This window comes from Rhamphochromis longiceps, linkage group LG2, assembly GCF_057381845.1.
Source record: "Rhamphochromis longiceps isolate RC_006_pf linkage group LG2, R_longiceps_female_GT1.1, whole genome shotgun sequence".
Taxonomy (NCBI): Eukaryota; Metazoa; Chordata; class Actinopteri; order Cichliformes; family Cichlidae; genus Rhamphochromis; species Rhamphochromis longiceps.
The window spans coordinates 25329105-25347757 of NC_140558.1; the positions used below are offsets into that span (position 1 = coordinate 25329105).

Sequence of the window (18653 nt, forward strand, 5' to 3'; positions counted from 1 at the left end):
CACTGATGCACCCACAAACTGAGGAGAGAATAGAACAACCTAAATTTGTCAATCATTTATACCTTTATAAACACAGCATAGCTAAATAATACAAAATGACCAAGAAATCCTTCGATCAGTAATAACAACAAAATGAAAAAGGGTGAAAACCTTTAGCGTAGTTTACTGTTTCCATCTTACAAGCTCTTATTCACACACAGAGAAACACACAGGACTCAAAAACCACCTACTCAGCTGTAAACAATGGACAATGGTGACCTCTTTTGGCTGGGTGAGACTAATTATGTTCAGGTGTGGGATTGGGTTTAGTGAAACACTAAACACAGCAGCTTGATCTGACAGCAGCTAAAGATTACCATCTGCTGTAAAATCAGCTACAGTTTGAGCAGTCATGCCAAGAACTGCGCACAAATGTTTCATATGGTCTGCTTTCTCTTCCACTTAGCACATACAGGAAGTGCTGACAAGACGCCTCAGAAGAGAGAAACCCATGGTTAGAAAGACATAATTCAGCAGACACAGTCACTTCTACAGTAGGGTTGTGGGATGTGTCATAAAACAGAGTTGAGCTATAAATAGCCAGGGATAAATATGCTGGTGCTGAAACTATTCAGTTACCATGTGAGTCTGTGGTGAGAGGGTGAAAGAGATTTGTTTGCAAACCTTTTGTGTACGCATCTATTTTTGTGTATGTGGGACTGCATGTGTCCATATCACTGCCTGAGTGTGAGCCAGGAGAGGATAATCTGCAGGATGTTTCAGCAGTGCTATAGAACCTCACTAAGGGTTTTATTCCCAATGTGATATCCTCAAACATATGTGTGTGTGTGTGTGTGTGTGTGTGTGTGTGTGTGTGTGTGTGTGTGTGTGTGTGTGTGTGTGTGAGAGAGAGAGAGAGAGAGAGCGAGAGAAAGATTAAGAATATGAAAGACGGATATAAAGGACTCCCATATCTGCATCACTGAGTGAGCTAGAATGTGCGAGCATTAAACACAGTTTTTGTTTATGCATGCTTCTGGCCCACATGTCTTTCATGTGTATGTGTGTTTCTGCGCTCAACACTGTGTATGAAAGAGGTTAGTCCATGCAGTAGAGCTGCTTCTCTGATATGGAAACAAACTGCCTGGCTTTTATCTGCTCTGCTTGATCTGTTAGGCTTGTGAGCCACCAGGAGGAATACGCATACACAATGGAATCACATGTATTCATGCAAATGTTCAGCCATAGAACATTTGTCAAACACATTCATATATGTCCAGACACTGGATCTTTTTTCTTGAGTATTGCACTGCGTGTGTTTGTTTTGAGGGCATGGATGCTCTAGCGCAGTTTGCATTATCACATAATCAGCCTGCATCTAGTTGGCTTCACTGCGTAGATATAGCCTGCTTTATAGTAAGCTGCTGGACAGACAAATAGACTGACCAACAGAGAGTGTGTTTTCATGGCGATTTTAGTCTCCTCTGTGGATTAAGGTTAAGCTTCACTCATGGTCCCCACAGAGCACAGAGCAACACAACTCGTGTGAAGTAACAGTGACTAAGTAACCAAAAAAAAGATGCAACTGACTGTCTAACCCAATGACTGACAGGCTGACAAACTACACAAGTGTACAAGCTCAAAACTAAAAGCCAGGTTTGCTGACTAAGAGCACTGTCATCTCATATTTGCATGTACTGGTTGGCATGCTTACAGTATCTGCTGTACTTTTTCCCTGTTCCTGTGGCCAGCTGCCCATTTCACTATCTTCACCCACTGATGTCAGAATAGACAGTAACAGTGGGAATAATATCTGCAGAGAGGGTTTGGCTGAGGTAAGATTAGGTTTCTTTGCACCACATCAAAGCTCCAGCTACAAACGTTGAAGGCTAACTTGTGGACAGGCTGTATATGCACCAGGGAAGGGATGTCAAACATATGGTCCAGTAAATGGTCCATTTCAGCCCACTGGATTGCATTGTACAACATGAAAACTTCAAAGAAGGAGGGCATACATTTGGGTCTTTTAACTAATTTTGTCAGTTGGGCTCAGTATATCACACTAAAGTAAGTAAAAGATAGGTAAGTTATAGATAGACAAAATTAGGTATGTGTGTGTGGGTGGGGGGGTTAATGTTTGCTTCCCATTTAATAACAGAAAAGTGCCCGTTTTTTGCAACTTAGTAATTTTCTCTTTTTTTGTGCTTTTTTTTGCCATTTTATAACCATCTGGATGCACCAAAGTCCCTCTGAATCATGTATCATTAGTTTTATGGATGGTTTATTAAATAATACCCTAAAGGAAAGGTAAATAATTTGCTAGTGTTTCTAAGAGTTTATTAGGCAATAACCTTCCAGCCCACTTCAGATCAAACTGAGGTGTATGTGGCAATGAGTTTACACCAGTGCACATGGTTTGCCAGCCAAATGGATCAGTTTGAATACCTGGTTTGACTGCCATATTACAAAAACTATGGTTAAAAAAGCTGAAAAATATGTAAAAATAAGGTGAGATTAGTAGTATGAACAACTGAAGCAAAACGTGGAGTAACAGCCTTTCAGTTTCATTCACAAAGAGCATGTTAGACATGTGTACATCAGATGTATGACTCAGTAACAGTTTCTGCAGCATTTTGAGACACATATGCCGATCCAACTGCTTCACACTGCATGCCAATGTGTTCTTCCGCAAAGACACACCACTCTGCCTCTTCAGCTGTATTGTCATTTACATTCACTCACTATCACAAGAGATAACAAACATCTGCCTTTCATATTTGTAATATTTAGATTAGTATGAATATAATATAGAAATATGCAACATTAAGGTTTTTGTATTTGTGGTTTTGAGCAAATTTGTATAGCTACATTTGTAGATGATGTACATGCACTGCAAAGATAGTGTATGCTTTCTCAGAGTGGAGCCTCATCACTTCTACTTGTCCAGGGAGCACAACATCTGTTTATAGTGACTGATGTAGCCTAATGAAGCACATTTCATTAAGATGTAGGGTATAAGCAACAACAAATTTGGGAAACATAAAAGAAACTTACTTCTTATCTTTTACTTGTAAACAATGTAACCACCCAGGGGCTTACACAAGCAAAGAAACAGTGGCACTGGCAGAAAATGTGTGTCTTTGCTTATTACATTTATAAAACACACTTTACTTTGGTAAATACAATCTGAGATGAACCTCACCACATGACACATTACACTGTGTCATTAATTATTTAACAAATTTATTCCAAAATGCAGAAGCAGTGCATGAAAAACAAAATATATACTTATTGCCTCTATTGGAATTAGGATGGTAAGTAGCATCCATGTACTAGTAATCAAACACTCGATAAACTGATCATCAGAAAGTGTGAGTGCCTCTACCAAAGCAGATGTTATTGCAGTTTGCTGGTCTGGAGCATTCAGGGGCGTGTTAACACAATGCCAAGGAGGAAAGACATCAGCAATGATCTCAGAGGAGCAACTGCTGCTACCCAGTCTGGGAAGGGTTATAAGGCCATTTCCAAACAATTTAAGGCCATCATTCTACAATGAAAAATATTATTCACATGTAGAAATCATTCCAGGCAGTTGCGAATCTTCTCAGAAGTTGATGTCCCAGCAAATTCACCCCAAGGTCAAACTGTGAAATGCTCAGAGAAAAGGGCCTCAGTTAGCATGTAAAATGTTAAAGTTTTTGACAGCACAATCAGAAAAAGACTGAACAAGTGTGGTTTGTTTGGAAGGGCTACCAAGTGTCAAGCATGGTGGTGGAGGGGTGATTATTTGGGCTTCTTTTGCAGCCACAGGACCTGGGTACCTTGCAGTCATTGTGCTTGGCTGAAACTGGGTCATGTAACTGAACAATGATCCTCAAGTTACTGCAAGTTATTGCTATTAAGGGTTTCTATAAGCTACTGAATCATGAGGTCTACTTAACTTAACAATTCTATGGTTCTGCATTCTGTCTTAGTTTTGTTAAATAAATAATGACATGGAGTAATATGTCATATGTTGTTGTTCATCTGATGTTGTATTTACCTAATTTTAAGACCCAATTGTTTATTATATCCTGATATGTAAAACCTAAGAACTGACAGAGGGTGTATTATCCTTTAACATTAGTGTACATGCTAAACCTAGGAAAAACAGGGGCTCTAACTGAAAAAAATGTCAGCATTGTCACTGACAGTTATAGCACAGCATGACCATTTTTTTCATACATTTTTGTACATAGCAGAGGTATGACGTCCAAAATCACAACCCTGAAAAATGCAATGCAAAAACACCATAAACACGATTAAATAGAAATAACATCATAGACGAAAATACAGAGCAGAATACAACTCTGAAAAGTGAAGCCAGCGCACAAGTTTCTTAAACTTGCATTTTTTCTAATGGCCAGCAGGGGGCATCTTCTTCGTTTGCAAATCATATAGATATATATATACTGTATATGGTTTTCAGGGTTTTTATCATTAACTCGATTTCCCCAGGTTTTTTCCCGTGTGTTATGAATAAATATTCTTTTGTTTGGTACCGGTTCTGGTTTTATTTTGTTGTATTCATCTGCAGCACCTTAAAGGCCAGTCCGTAAAAATATTGTCCATGGCGCAAAAAAAGGTTGGGGACCGCTGATATAGACACCCAGGGGAAACAGTTCTCCTGTTCTTTTGATCTATTGTATTGTATTGTATTGTATCTTTATTTCAGACATATACAGAAAAAAACAATATATACACAAGTACACATACTTGCATTTACAAATACAAATATATATGTAAATACACACACGTATGTGCTCAGATAAAACAAAAAAAAGAAAATAAATAAAATAAAACAAAGTCTAAATGACATGAAATGACAAATCTATGATGCCAAAAAGACTAATCATTACTTTTACATCATACTGAGTACAAAAAAATGTTCAGTTTTATAAATTATGGTCCAAGTAGCATATGCTTTAGTATGGTCTTATTATAAATAGCAATTTACTACCATACGAGTGTGTGTTATCCCTCGGATTCTAAGTCACCTCCCCTCCTTACTCAAGACATCCAATTTTAAAAACACCACGAAGGCCTCAGACAAACTTCCTGGCATTAGGCTTCAACAGGGGACTTCGCGAATCAGTAGGTGATGTCATTGTGGCTATGTCCATTTTCTTATAAAGTCTATGAGTAGCAGTTGAAACAAAGTTGTTTCAACTGCTACAATTATTTTAGAACAATTTTTTTTCTTATGACTAAAATTCTTAATCTCAGTGAAAATAATGGGCAAAGGTGATTATTAAAAAAACATCATGTCTGCCAAGCTGACTGACTGACTGACTTTAATTTTTTATTCTATGCTCTGCAGCTGCTCGGTCCCGCAGTGAAAAAGGCCCATTGTCCATGACGCCCAAGGTGCCAAAATGTGTAACCACAGCAATTCTCTGGCTACCCACCAGAAAAAAAGGAAGTAGGCAGACAAGAAGAATGAAAGATAAGATATGCTGGTAGGAGAGCAGTGTAAGTGAAATGGAGGATATGTGTGTATGTGTGTCTATGTGTGTGTGTTATAACTAAGATGTGATATAGTGAGATAACATGAATCAAGTGGAGAAATGAATGGAGAGGCAGAAGGTGAGACAGTGAAATACGACACTGTCTCAACGACACTGAATGGCACAGAGAGAGAAGAAATGTAAGGCAAGGAAATTCATTTATCAGTAGAAGGAGTTCAGAAGCACATGATCCATAATCCTTCTAGAGAATATTAAAAGACTAACTTGCACTGGAATTCCTAACAGTTTTAAAGGTTCCCTTTTTAACAGCCTGAAAAACAGCATCTGAATGGACATCAAGAAGTAAATAATTGGAAACTGTTAGTATCTTTAAATCTTAAACTTTCCCTTTAAGACTGACTAGCAGATGTATCCACTCTAGGTTTAAGTGCTCAAATGTCTGGCAGGCTGGCTAGCACGGAGCAATAATCACCCACTTACACACATACACACTCACATTCACTCTAAGACCCTGCTGGGCCGAGGAAAGCTGAAGACGATGATGTCATGACATAAACAATAGCTCATTCAGCTTGGCGCTGGTGGTCAGGAAGCAAGACTGTGCCTAAAGTACTACATCTGTAGACTGGTAAGGAGAGGAGAAAAGAAGAGCAGAACTGACATCCAAAATCCTTCATTCATCCTGTAAGTCATACCAGAGTCTGAGCAAATCCCAGCAGTTAGCTGAGCAGATAATGTCAAAGGTCTGTGCATCTATTTGGCATTCCAGTATGTTTCTAACTGCAGGAACTGTGCAAGGGGGAAGAGCTGATGAACACGCCACAGGGACTGTGTGCACACCAGCGAGGGAGACCTATAGCCAAAGTTCAAGTTACATGTTTTCGCCATATGTTTTGCGTTACTGCTTCTCCTTTCAGTGGCTCTACGTTGTCTCCTTCAACCCATTTTACTACTATTAAGGTAATTAATTGTAAGAAAGTCATGTCAGCTGTTACCGTGTCCCCACAATCCCTCCAGGTCTGGCTTCATGTAACAATGTTACATGTAAAATTTCTGTGTATTTATGGAATTTAATGAAATCTGGTCAAATGAAATGTACTTGATTCGTATACATTCAGTTTATATCAAGCATATTTTCCTTAATGATTAATTATTTGGATAAATAAAGCTTTGATTTTATATATGTGTATTATGATAATAGCTAGAGGTCCATGAAGTACACGGAGTTCATGGTAATTTGGCAAACACATCTAAGCTCTGATAAAACCTGCAACTGAATCAACTTTACATCCACTCAAAGTGTCACAGTTTAAAGGCTAAAAATGTGCTTTTGTTCAGCATGGTATTTCGCTATAACCAAATTTGAACATCAATATCATAAAATATATCATAGTTTCAATACCAAAACTCCACCAAGTTAATGTCTGTGACATTAGAGAGGCAGAAATAAGCATTATTACCATGATCTGTTTCCTTCATAGTGAACCAATATATCAGGTTCCAACCCAACCTGTTACTGGTCAAAATGTCAAAAATGTAATCTTCATCAAGAACGAAACTAGTTCTCTTTGTCGAAAAGCCCAACGAGTTTGTTTTTTCCTGCTCACACAAGTGATTCATTATGCTGACAGGCTGCCATGGATCTTATCTAGTGTAACCCTCCCATAGAAAACCACCACACTCCTCCTAAAATTTGAGTTTCTGTTCAAAAGGTCTTCTGTCATGATGCATAAACCTCTCATTTGACAGTACTGAGGTTATCTCTCTCTATTGTATCCTTTAAGCAAAAGAGGTTGGAGAGAGCAAATAGTCGAGCCACAGTCTGCAGCTCTGGTGAATAAACTCTGTATACATTTACCAGAGGCTCCTCTCATTTCAAATGCAGCAGTCCTGCTTTAACAGTCCCACTGGTTTCATCAAAATGTTAAAGCTTCCTTGTATTGCAACTTTTTGTTTGTTCAGTTTAGCTTAATGCAACATTTGTGTGAATGCAACATTTTTGCTGGAGTGCACAAAACTGTGCAGTCATGAACACTGAAAGACTCAGTTCCTTTATTTTCCAAAAATATGAACATTTTAAGCTAAGTAACGCATGCCTACATTTGTTGCTTCCATCATGGTTATTGTTTAAAGAACTGTCTCAGTTTGCATATGTGGAAAGAGGCGGGCCACCTCTTTCCACCCCAACCAGCCCTCCCTGTCCACCTCTCTAAGGACCTACAGCTGGGCTTCACTTGTTCATGCCACCTACTGGTTAAGCCAAGGTCACATTAAGTTAAGTTAATTACACTTGAGTAAGACATCTGCATAAGGCTTCAACAACCACATAACCTGGAAGCTGTCATCAGTCATTTAAATATTCATTAAACTGTGTTTAACATTGAATGTGTAAAATGACCCACCCACCATGCAAAAACATCCCCATTTTATATAAATTCTTTAATGTATTACACCATATTTTCTCAGGATTGTCATATTTACTTTTTAAACCAAATTCATCCCTTTAGAATAATGTTATTTGGTCCACACATGGAACTAAAGTAAAACTTACCTGACAGAGTTAATCATGTCTCCCTGGCAATCTGTGTGATAGCCATTAGGAATGGCCCAGCGTCCAGGCTGGCTCAACACAAACTCTGATCTGCTCCCAGGTATGGTGGTCCTCAGCGGGCTTCCTCCTACTCCAGCCACTGCTCCAGCACTGTCCCCAGCCCCGAGTTCAGGCCCTGGGGCATCTGTTCCAATCTCAGCCCCTTCTTGCTCCTGAACTGTTGCCAACTCAAGCTCCAGAGGTTCAGGACCTTGTAACAGTGCCCTCTGTTGGATGAGCGGTGTCAGTGGCGCCTCAAAGCTAACACAGCTGTCTGTCTCATCTGTGAGTGACAGAACATCCAGAGAGTCCAGGCTGCTGTAGCAGGTCCCACCCCTGAGCAGGGCAGATTCCACGATGCGCTCAAATGTGGAGCTGAAACCATCTTTGTTGTCCACCCTACTTTTCTCCCTCTCCTCCTCCAACTCTCTCTCGTCTTCCTCCTCTTCATCCTGAATGTCGACCTGCTCGACAATCTGTTCAAAAGCTGAGCTGAAACTGTCCTGGTTTTCTCTGCCATCACCTTCTTTTTGGACCTCTTCCTCCTCCTCCTCCACTTCGGTGTCAGCCTGTTCTACAGTTGTCTCAAAATTAGAGCTGAAAGTGTCCAAGTGTGTTTGTATCGCCCCCTCATCTCCTCCCTCGTCCTCTTCACCTACTTCATCTTCATCGTCATTCCCAGTTATACCATTTGCCAATCTATATCAACAGGAAGAAAAGAAAACATCTGACCTACACGCATGAAAATGGATAAAAATATGCAAAAAAGATCAGTCATCTTGTTCATCTAAAAACACTGTGCTATTTACTACAATATGATACAAAAGCATCGCTATTTCATCCCTTTTTTTAAAAGAAAAAGGTTAGATGTACTTTGCTTTCAGTATGTCTTTATCATTCTGCGTAGTTTTTGCTTGTTATATATGAATCTGCTAATTAGCAGGCACATTTTTCTACCACATGTTGAGCTTTTTACAGACTGCCCTCCACTAATGTCTTTCTGGGACAGTTGGGGAGCTGGGAAATGGTTGCTGTGTCCCTTAGCTCTTTAAATATTTTTCTTCCATTTTTTCAGCTCATTAAGTTGAGGCTTATTGACTATTTATTTTGTAAAATATGAGTAAAGCACATTAGGCTAATTATGTACAAAGGGAACCGCAGAGATAAAACAATTTAACATAAAAAATATTCAAATCACAAAGCACAAAAAACATTGACCAAAAGTGACACTCTTAGGTTATTATAAAAATATAAGGAAGCTGTGTTTGTCTTTTTAGCAATGCAAATTAACAGGCAACATGACACTTGCTTGCTCTGACAGGTAAAGTGGTACAAATAAAATTTTGTCCACTAACCGGCCAGCTTGTTGAGAATTAGTTGCCTCCTCTTCTGTGCATGGGTGAATTTCTTCATTTTCCTTCCCCTCCTCTTCCTCTTTCATCTCCTCCGCCTCATGTGTTGTCTCCTCCCCCGTTAAGCTTTCCTCCATATTTATACATCCTCCCCCCTTCGTCCCTTCCCTCTCCCCCTCCGCCTCTCCTTCTGTCAGCTGATGCTCATCCCCGGCCCCATCTTCACACTCCTCTTTCAACTCCCCTTCTCTTCTATCACCTTCCACTTCCACCATCCCTTCTACTTCTCTCTGTGTTTCCCCCTCCTCACTTTCCCTGACGTCTTCTTCTTGTTTTCCTTCATCTGTCTCATCATTTGCACCAGCATCCACCTTGTCCTCATCTGTCTTGTCATGTGTCTCTTTGGGTGGGTCAGTAGTGGTGCTTGTACTGGGCTCTACTGGGTTCTCTGGTGGGGTGGGAGAGGGCAGAGCCTGCCCCTCCTGGGTCATGGTGCCCTTCCCTGCAGGGGATGGGTGACTCTCCACTTAGACAAAAGATGCAGATTAAACCTTAAATTTGGATGTATCCTCTGCAGAGAAAAGAAGAAAAGAAAGATACACCACCATGAACCAGAGCAGTCATTTGATTATTTCTCTTATGACCTCTGCGCTTTCCTCTGCAAGTCACAGAGGTCACTCTTAACAAAGCAGCAGCTGTGCATACGTGTGTTTTTAGGTGTGCAAGCCAGTGTTGGAGAGAGATATACAGTATATGTTGGAACATTATGTCCTCTGCAGCAGATGATCCCAAAACCGCTCTGAAAGGAGGGCGACGAACAGCAGAGGAACACAGGCAGGCACAGAGATTCTCGGCAGATTCCTTATAATAGTAGCTCCTCTTGATCTCCATGGAGATGCCTGCCTTCAATGCACTTAACCCTGTGAGGTCCAAGTCATCAACGGCAACAATCCCAATCACATCCTCTTGGCCCTAATCCTAATCTTATGTTAGGGTCAGGGGTTGATTGATTGATTTTCTTTTGTCCACTGATTATCAAGACTTGGGAAAACAATTTTTACTTAAAAAAAACAAAACAATCACATGTTCTGACAGCATAGTGTTAGGTTCATCACTGATGATGGCTTACACACAGTTAATGCATCATAGAACTCTGTAAACGTATTGTAAAGGTCTGCTGCTGATCTGTTAGCCCTCTGTTTATATTCACCTTTCAGGAGTTTATGGGCAAATGCTAATGAGCAGCTCTCAGAAACAGTTCCTGTTGTAAAATGTTGAATAATGCAGCTGTTGATGTATTTTTCTTATATAAATTATATGGAGAGAGACTTAGTGAGAATAAAAAAAATATACATTTATCTTTTTTGAGATCCGATGAAATGATGGCGTGAAATGGTGACTAAGAGAAATATGAATAATTAATGAATAATTAATCGTTTCTTAGTCACTGTTAAGCAAAGCTTATTTGGTTCCAGCTTCTCATATTGATTGTCTTTCTCTCATTTAAAGTTAGTTTGTTTAGGCTTTGGATTTTTAGTTTCACATAAAGTCGAGCAACTTTAAAGCTCAGTCTTTAAGATTCAAAGACTGAAACATGAACGTCTATGACATGAAAGCTGGATAAGCTTCATCAGTTGAGGGAGTTTGTGTCATACTGAACAGCTCCAGAACAGCTATTTATTGGGCCAAATGCTGTTTCCAAGATCAAGAATATTTGATTATGTTTTTATTGCTATGTTGTTCTATGTGTCAGTATCATAAAAAGGGCTGCCAGGAAGCAGCCCTGCCAGTCTGCTCATGCTCTACTGGTTCTCTGCTTTGCTGAATCATCCACAGCTTGGGAATTGCAGCACAACTGCAGTAAAATATTTAGTGGAATTCATAGCTTCCTCTGATAGCATGCAGATGTAGGTAAGGGTCCTGTTAGGCCAAAATGAACATCCATATCTGGATTCTGGTTTCTCAGGGGAAAAATTGTCTGCCAAACTGTGCAGAAAAAAACTGAACCATTTTAGAGAGGACAAATTTATGGCAGGCTAGATAGTGAGCCAAATTTGTATCTACAAGTATGATGTTGGAAGTGCTTTGGCTTACCCCTGAGCATGAGGATACCACAGGCCCAGAAACTGTTTCATCAGAGTTGCAAAAGGATGATGAATTTATGGAGAGTTCTCCCCTTACTAAAGTTGAACTTCTTTGAGTTTTATTTATGTTGTCACACAAATGCAAGCTGGAGCTCTCACTCTGGGAGTGTTATTGTAGACACATTTAAAAGACACAAATAAGAGTGCATCTTGCTGTCGCATTTCATTCTGAAAAAGCGAAGACAGTCTTGTGTCGCAGCAAGAAATGCAGGTAAACTTTTAAAAACGGAACAAAACACAACACAGGCACAACCAGGCACTGTGTCTCTGCTACTGTAGCCTCCTCTAATCCTCATCCTCTCTCTGACTGCTGCTGCGATGATCTCAAAGGACCGACAGATTTCTGAACAAAGTCTTTCTGAGTACACCATCGGTGACTGGCCGACTCATTTTCTTTTGTTTTTTTGTCTTTTACTAGAAGGATTATGGGAGTGGTTTGCATTATTCATAAGTCACCAGATTGTTTCAGAGTTCCATCCATGAAAACATCATAGTTTTCACAAACAAGACATTTAAAACTCCATTATAGCACACTATGAAAAGTGTATCTCACAAACTAGTAATGAATCTGAAAGCTTCTTAGGCCTCAAAACATTTTTGGATGAGAATTTGCTGACCAATCTCTACTATAATGAGCTTGAATATTCCCAAACTGGGGTGCTCACATTTCCAGCGGGGCTTTATGGATTCCATATTCATGTATGAGTATGAGGCATATGAACAATTTGCATGTATTTATGCTACTCCACAAAGTGGAATTTGCACATATTATTAAGCAGTGAAATGCACACACGCACACACATAGACGCACAAATAAAGCAGTGAAACATTTCCATAAATGGAAGCAGTGAGCGGTTATGAAACCAGACACGAGAAGTGGGAATTCTCCGTCTCTCCCTCTCTGCATGTCTCCGGCGTTCTGTTTTTCTCCCACTCTGTCTTCCTCATCTGTTCACCATTATGCTTTTTGCTATCTCACAGTCTAACTCTGCACTCTCTACCACTCATTTTGCAGTAATTGAGGTAAATGGGTCTTATCCAAAGGAGGGGGTGGAGGGAAGAAGGATAGTGGAAGTGAGCAGCACTATGAATCCGGCTGCTGAGGAGAGACAGAGCAGATGTGCTCAGACACCCCACATGGACAGATGAAGAAAACACAGCCAATAAGAGAGAGACAGTGTGTGTGTGTGTGTGTGTGTGTGTGTGTGTGTGTGTGTGTGTGTGTGTGTGTGTGTGTGTGTGTGTGTGTGTGTGTGTGTGTGTGTGTTTGGGGGAGCGGTTATCAGATGGGGTATGTGTGTGTCTGTGTGTCTCTGAGTCTTTGTGTCTCAACATATACAATGGCTATCAGGATGGATGCATGCATTCCACTTTTGTCAGCAGAACACTGGGGCTCTTAACCGTTATCAATTTCCTTTAATTGTGATCAGACAACCTGCCAATCATGTGACCAACGTCTAACATCTAAAAGCATGCCATCGCCTAGACTTATAACTCACCAATCCGGTGAGAATGATGGATAAAAGACCAAGTTGCCATTAAATAGCTTTTCTTCCCTCTTGTGCCTTTTATATCTCTCTATCTGTCTACATGTGCTTCTGTGACACACACACACACACTGCAAAGACTGCACATAGACATACACCGTGGTGTGATTTATTGATCCCTGAGACACAGAGCTGCAGTCCAATGGGAGTTTCTGGTGATAAGCATGACTGGTCTCTATAAGCAGCAGAGAAGCAACTACTGAGATAATAAGAGTGAAAAGGAAAGTGCTGAGAAGATCTTACAGGAACACAAAGCTCACAGTGGTGCTGAAGATGCCGCTGCTTTAGATCCTTGGGTTCAATATTTATTTAACTTAAATTGTACACGTGCTAAATTTTAATTGAAAAGGGAAGCCTTTGTGACTGAAAACATGGCATAATTCTGACACACCCAAGATCACATCAAACACAGACACTGACACATCGACTTATGTTTTTAAAACAAACTCCCATTCATTTAATATCTGAACAAATTACGAACAATATTAGTATAATCAATTCAGTTTTAAGAGCTATACACAGTAGTTTTTTTATCTGGTTATATCGTAACTGGTTGTTCAAAACTGGCTACAAGAGTGACTGCAAGTGTGAATGGTTATCTGTCTCTCTGTTGTGTTAGCTCAGTGATAGACTAGTCCACTCGATTGGCTGTTATTTGTGCCTTTTTTGTGCTATTCTTCTAATTTAGTGGTCGCCCAAGGGTTCCCTTCTTTGTTGTTGTGTTGAGCAAGATCAGAGAGTTGTACAAAGATACTGACAGACTGCTCTGATGGAGATTCTCATGATGTATGAATGTAGCACCATGGGAACCTGCCAGTGTACGAATAAGCGCTGTTATAATGTCAATAAAAAGCAACCATGTGTAGCAACAACAGGCAAAATAACCGATGTAAAGTCAAGGGTCATAAATTAAAGTCTTCTCATCTTTGAAGCGAGGAACTAAAGCAATACTGGTGAATGACATATGAGATACATTACCATATAAATACATTACCTACACAAAGGGGGCTTGGAATATCCTCTTGCAAACTGATCAATAATTGAAAAGCGATTTGGAAAAAGTAAATCATTTTATGTGTGGGTGGGACTTAAGTCTTCTTTACTGTCTCACTAATTTTATATTTACTAATTTGATAGATTTTGTTAGGTGTCCCTAACTTTACTCATTTTGTCCTACTGGTTATTTAAAGGCTATAGCAAAAAGAATACAAAATTTGAGAGTCTGGTGAGTCTGTGCTGCACACACTTTGGCAGACAAATTAGCAAACACTGCTTCCTGTACTCACAGTGGTCGGCTGGCTAATGTTAACATATAACTCAACCCCAGTGAGAAGACAGTCTGAAATATTTGCATGAATTTCCATTTGGACATTTTGAATGATTGCAACAATAGATGTGCCGTCCCTTTCAAACTCATAGCTTCCATTTTATCAGACTTAACAGTCCTTGTCCACAATCAAAGACATTATACAGTTATATTAACAGGCTAACCTGAACTTTAAGTATAAAATTGGTTTCTCTTACTCTGTAAATACATAAAAACAGGATACTTTTGTGCCTATGAGCACAGGACTCCTCAAGTGGTGTTGCACTCTGGCCAGATTTCATTGGCAGTCACTGAATGTAATGTGATGCAGTGGAAAGGATTACCCAAGATTCTCTGGGAGTTTAACAAATGAACGAGCGACACAATAGGAAAGAAAATCAGGATACTGGTTTTCAATATGATATAAGTATTGTACTAGCCTTAACTGTTTTCTGCTTTATGAAGACTTAATCATCTTAATCCATTAATCTCTGTCTAGCTATCTCTCTATCTAGTAAATCTTTTTGGAAGCACTCCCCTGCCCGTAGATACCTCTGTTGGGCATCATTGCACCACCTTTCACTGAATTTAGATGCTGGAGCAGGCCATCAATTGATACTTTCAACTTGCCTGACCTCATTACGTTTGCAGTGCTGCCCCCGTTCATTTAATATAGAAGCATTTGTATGCAGCTCTTTTGTTTGTGCTGCGTGCCACCGTGAGCATTTCTTACTAAAAGGCAGCACCCCAATACTGTCAAGTGGTGTGAAGAATGCAATGCTGGTGTTTCACCACAGTAGTTGACATCAAGTTGATCACCCTATTTTTTCTAAAATGTAAATTATACTATCAAAATAAATAAGCTGTTGCTATACATGTAAAAGGAACAGTACAGCCATTTTATTTTAGCTTTCAATAGAAAATCTACCGCAGAGCAGCATTAAGACCACCGGGACAGCCTTCTAAATACTTTCTACAAGCTAATTAGTAATTAAAATTAATTCATGAAGCTGCCAGCTGAACATTGACAGATGATATTAGATCTGCATACTAAGAACAGAGAAGGCAAACCTCCCCTGTTCTTCCCTTCTCCTCTCTTACACTATCAGTAAGACATGCTCAGAAAGACTAGTCCTATACTATAAATGACCTACTGACCCTGTTCATAACACGTAGGCTGGGTGCAGCACTGGCCCTGCAGCCTATCCTCATACATGCACACACAGCAGAGTCACCTTTCAAAAATGCTGTTGTGCTACAAGAACAGATGCAGAGAGGAAGAAAATAATGTCATCATTTCCTCCTTATAAGCTGAGGATGTGAAAGCAGTCAGGAAAATGTGGACTTGGAAGTGGTCCAGGGCTATTTTCTTAGCATTCATGCCTGTGCTGCAAGTCACACCAGCATTATCACAGCGCCTAAAACTTGCTAGACCAGCCCAGTGGAGCGTAACAGTCAGCCAGCTCCCTGAAATCACCCCAATATGTCACTTCTGTGCAGTCAAGGTCAACTGTCCGCTCACATTTTGTCACTCTAACTGCTTACATCTAAATACATGCTTACAATAATGTGGTGATTTATCTTGTTTTGGGCCTATTCCCCTGGGTGCTTTCACCTTCTAATACAAATTCACTCATTATTATGCACGGCAAGCATAACAGACCTTTGTGACATGTGAGTGATTTTGAAAAGTGTAGATTTAGAAACATTTGTAATACAGCTCACATACTATGGAGTAATTTCCTTAAATCCGTTGTGTAATATTTCTGAATTTAGGCTGTTATATTCAGTACTTAAACATACTTAACAGAAGGTATATAATATAGTTTATAGAATAATGGTGATAACAAATTTTCAAGGATTGAAAAAAATATATATCCACAGATTTTAGGGGTTGTATTACTGATTTGCCTAAGCTCCCCATTTTACATTGTAATTATGTATTATTTTGGGACAATAAATTTGAATTAATTATCCTTGAATTTTTCAATATGAATAATTACATTAAAGCTTTGAATTTAAAATAGCTCATTTGAATGGCACAACCCTATATATACTTTGTAACCACTATGTAAGAAGAGGTTAGGCTACTCAGTAATACAGTCCCTAAAAGTAGTGAGTAATTACAGTGAAAGATGTGTAAATACTGTTTGTCTTTTCCTCTAAAATACCATGGTGTTACTCACTACTTCAAATTGCTTACAGTATAATTTGTTTCTTATGTCCTTTAAGAACTCAAATTGTTACCCTTATTCCACCGTACCTAGCGATAATTCTGAGTATTTGCATTGTAGGTGTTGAGATATTACACCGTAAGTCACAGGCTGTGCTATAAAGTGCTACCATAGGTTGCCGTCATTTTGGAATTTCAGTGTGTTTTGTATATGTTTAATATCTCAAACCCTATATTTACACAACATTAGTCTGAATGCGTAAAATGTTTTGTGTTTTTTCCACATCTGCTAATAAAGTCATTAGTGGGATGATTTAAAAAGAAGAAAAAGACAACAAGAGGTGACAGTTTGGTGTGGAGCTGCTGTGCTAGTGTGTCTGGATGTCTGACACCTTGAGTATGAAATTAATACACTGGAGAGCGAGCAACACGTTTGCATGGGAAGAGCCCACAGTTGTATCGGGGAAATGAATTACAATAGATCTAGACTAGACATGCAAATGGCTATAATTAAGATAATAGCGCCTTTGCTTTTGGGGATAAAAAATAAGCGGCTATCAAACACCTGTTAAAAAAGAGTATGAAATTAATACACTGGAGAGCGAGCAACACGTTTGCATGGGAAGAGCCCACAGTTGTATCAGGGAAATGAATTACAATAGATCTAGACTAGACATGCAAATGGCTATAATTAAGATAATAGCGACTTTGCTTTTGGGGATAAAAAATAAGCGGCTATCAAACACCTGTTAAAAAAGAAGCCTCCCACATCCTGAAAAAGCAAAGACACAGCAGTGTCTTTGCAGAGTCTGTAATATTCCTGTATTTGGACATTATGGAAAGAATTTAGAGTATGTATGATGTTATTCAAGGTACATGTCTCATGGTTACATCTCACCTTTGCCCTTATATGTATAGGATACACTTGATTTGAGAGCTTTGGCCCAGTGTTATTTTTTCTAGCGAGTCCCCCCCCAATGCACTTAAAAAGACATAAACAAACACCAGACAGACGAGGCTTATTGTTTCTACCAGTGTGTGTGTGCGTGTGTGTGCGCGAAGGAGAGAGAGAGAGCGAGAGACCACAGCGCGAGACAACCATGTTCTCCCAGCCTCCTCGAGCCAGTAACCATGACAACAGGATGGCTGGGAGACACGGTTCAAGCTCAATTGAGGCCGGTGTCTTTCTTTTCCTCCAAAATAGTGCCTTGGTCGCGTTTCAAGACCGACTTGTCCTCCTAAAAAAGCAGAGAAAAGGCTTTTCTCTGCCTCCTCTCGGGGGACACAAACACACAGACACGCACACACCTCCGTAAAATCCCACGGCCCGCACGGTGCATATCTCACAGCCTACATTAGCTCCTCAAACACGGCTTGCCGGCGCGAGGAGGCTTGCAGCCCCGCGTGAGCATTTTTGCTCCCACATTAGCAAGAAAAACAGGAAAGCTAAAGACAGCCTCTGTGAGAAATGCCTCTCTCGCTAATAAACTACTAAACGGTCACCCAGCATGGGCTTCGCTAGACCCGGCGGTTAAACAGCGCTAACACAGTCGCACTAGGTTAATATCTTCACACTTTGACCGTTTGTCTTAAAAATAAACGTGTCGTATCTTCACTCACCGGTGAAATGCGTCCAGTCGGATGCTGAAATATGCTGGGAGTTGCGCGGCGGCACTGGTCCTCTCTCCCCCTCTCTTCCCCTACATCCACACGCCACACACTGACAGACGGGCTCTTTTTTCTCTCCCTTCCTCAGCTGCCCCCCTTCTCGCTCGCGCGCCCGACGTTGACGTCCAACCGAAGCAGCTCGTGGTGTCGTCTCGCGCCTCTGCTCAGGCTGCTAGGGGAGGTCCGGATTATTTCTGATGAATGGACGGATGAACGGAGGCGTCCTGCCCGTCTCCTCCTCACTGTGGAGCTTATGCGTGCTTTGAGTGGCAGCTGATAAACTCTAAACCCGCTCCTCGGACCGTTCGGGAGTACCATCACTCTCCCGTGGCTAGAGCGCGGTGTGAACGAGACGTGTCTCGATGGCCTGTTGATATCAAACACTGC

The 18653-nt window shown here is 40.3% G+C and overlaps 1 protein-coding gene across 2 annotated transcripts in view; it reads right to left on the reverse strand.

Annotated features, from left to right (window-relative positions):
* The window catches only part of psd2 (pleckstrin and Sec7 domain containing 2), a 40062-nt gene extending 21409 nt beyond the window's left edge, over positions 1 to 18653 (reverse strand). Inside the window, exons 1-3 of one of the 2 annotated variants that reach the window (XM_085419702.1) lie at positions 18219 to 18653; positions 9432 to 9999; positions 8038 to 8775 (exon numbers count right to left, since the gene is read on the reverse strand). In XM_085419702.1, the coding sequence (XP_085275828.1) occupies positions 8038 to 8775; positions 9432 to 9919 (1226 nt within the window). In that variant the 5' untranslated portion in view covers positions 9920 to 9999; positions 18219 to 18653. The remainder of the gene's footprint in view (positions 1 to 8037; positions 8776 to 9431; positions 10000 to 18218) is intronic. The other variant, XM_085419706.1, reaches the window with a different exon arrangement.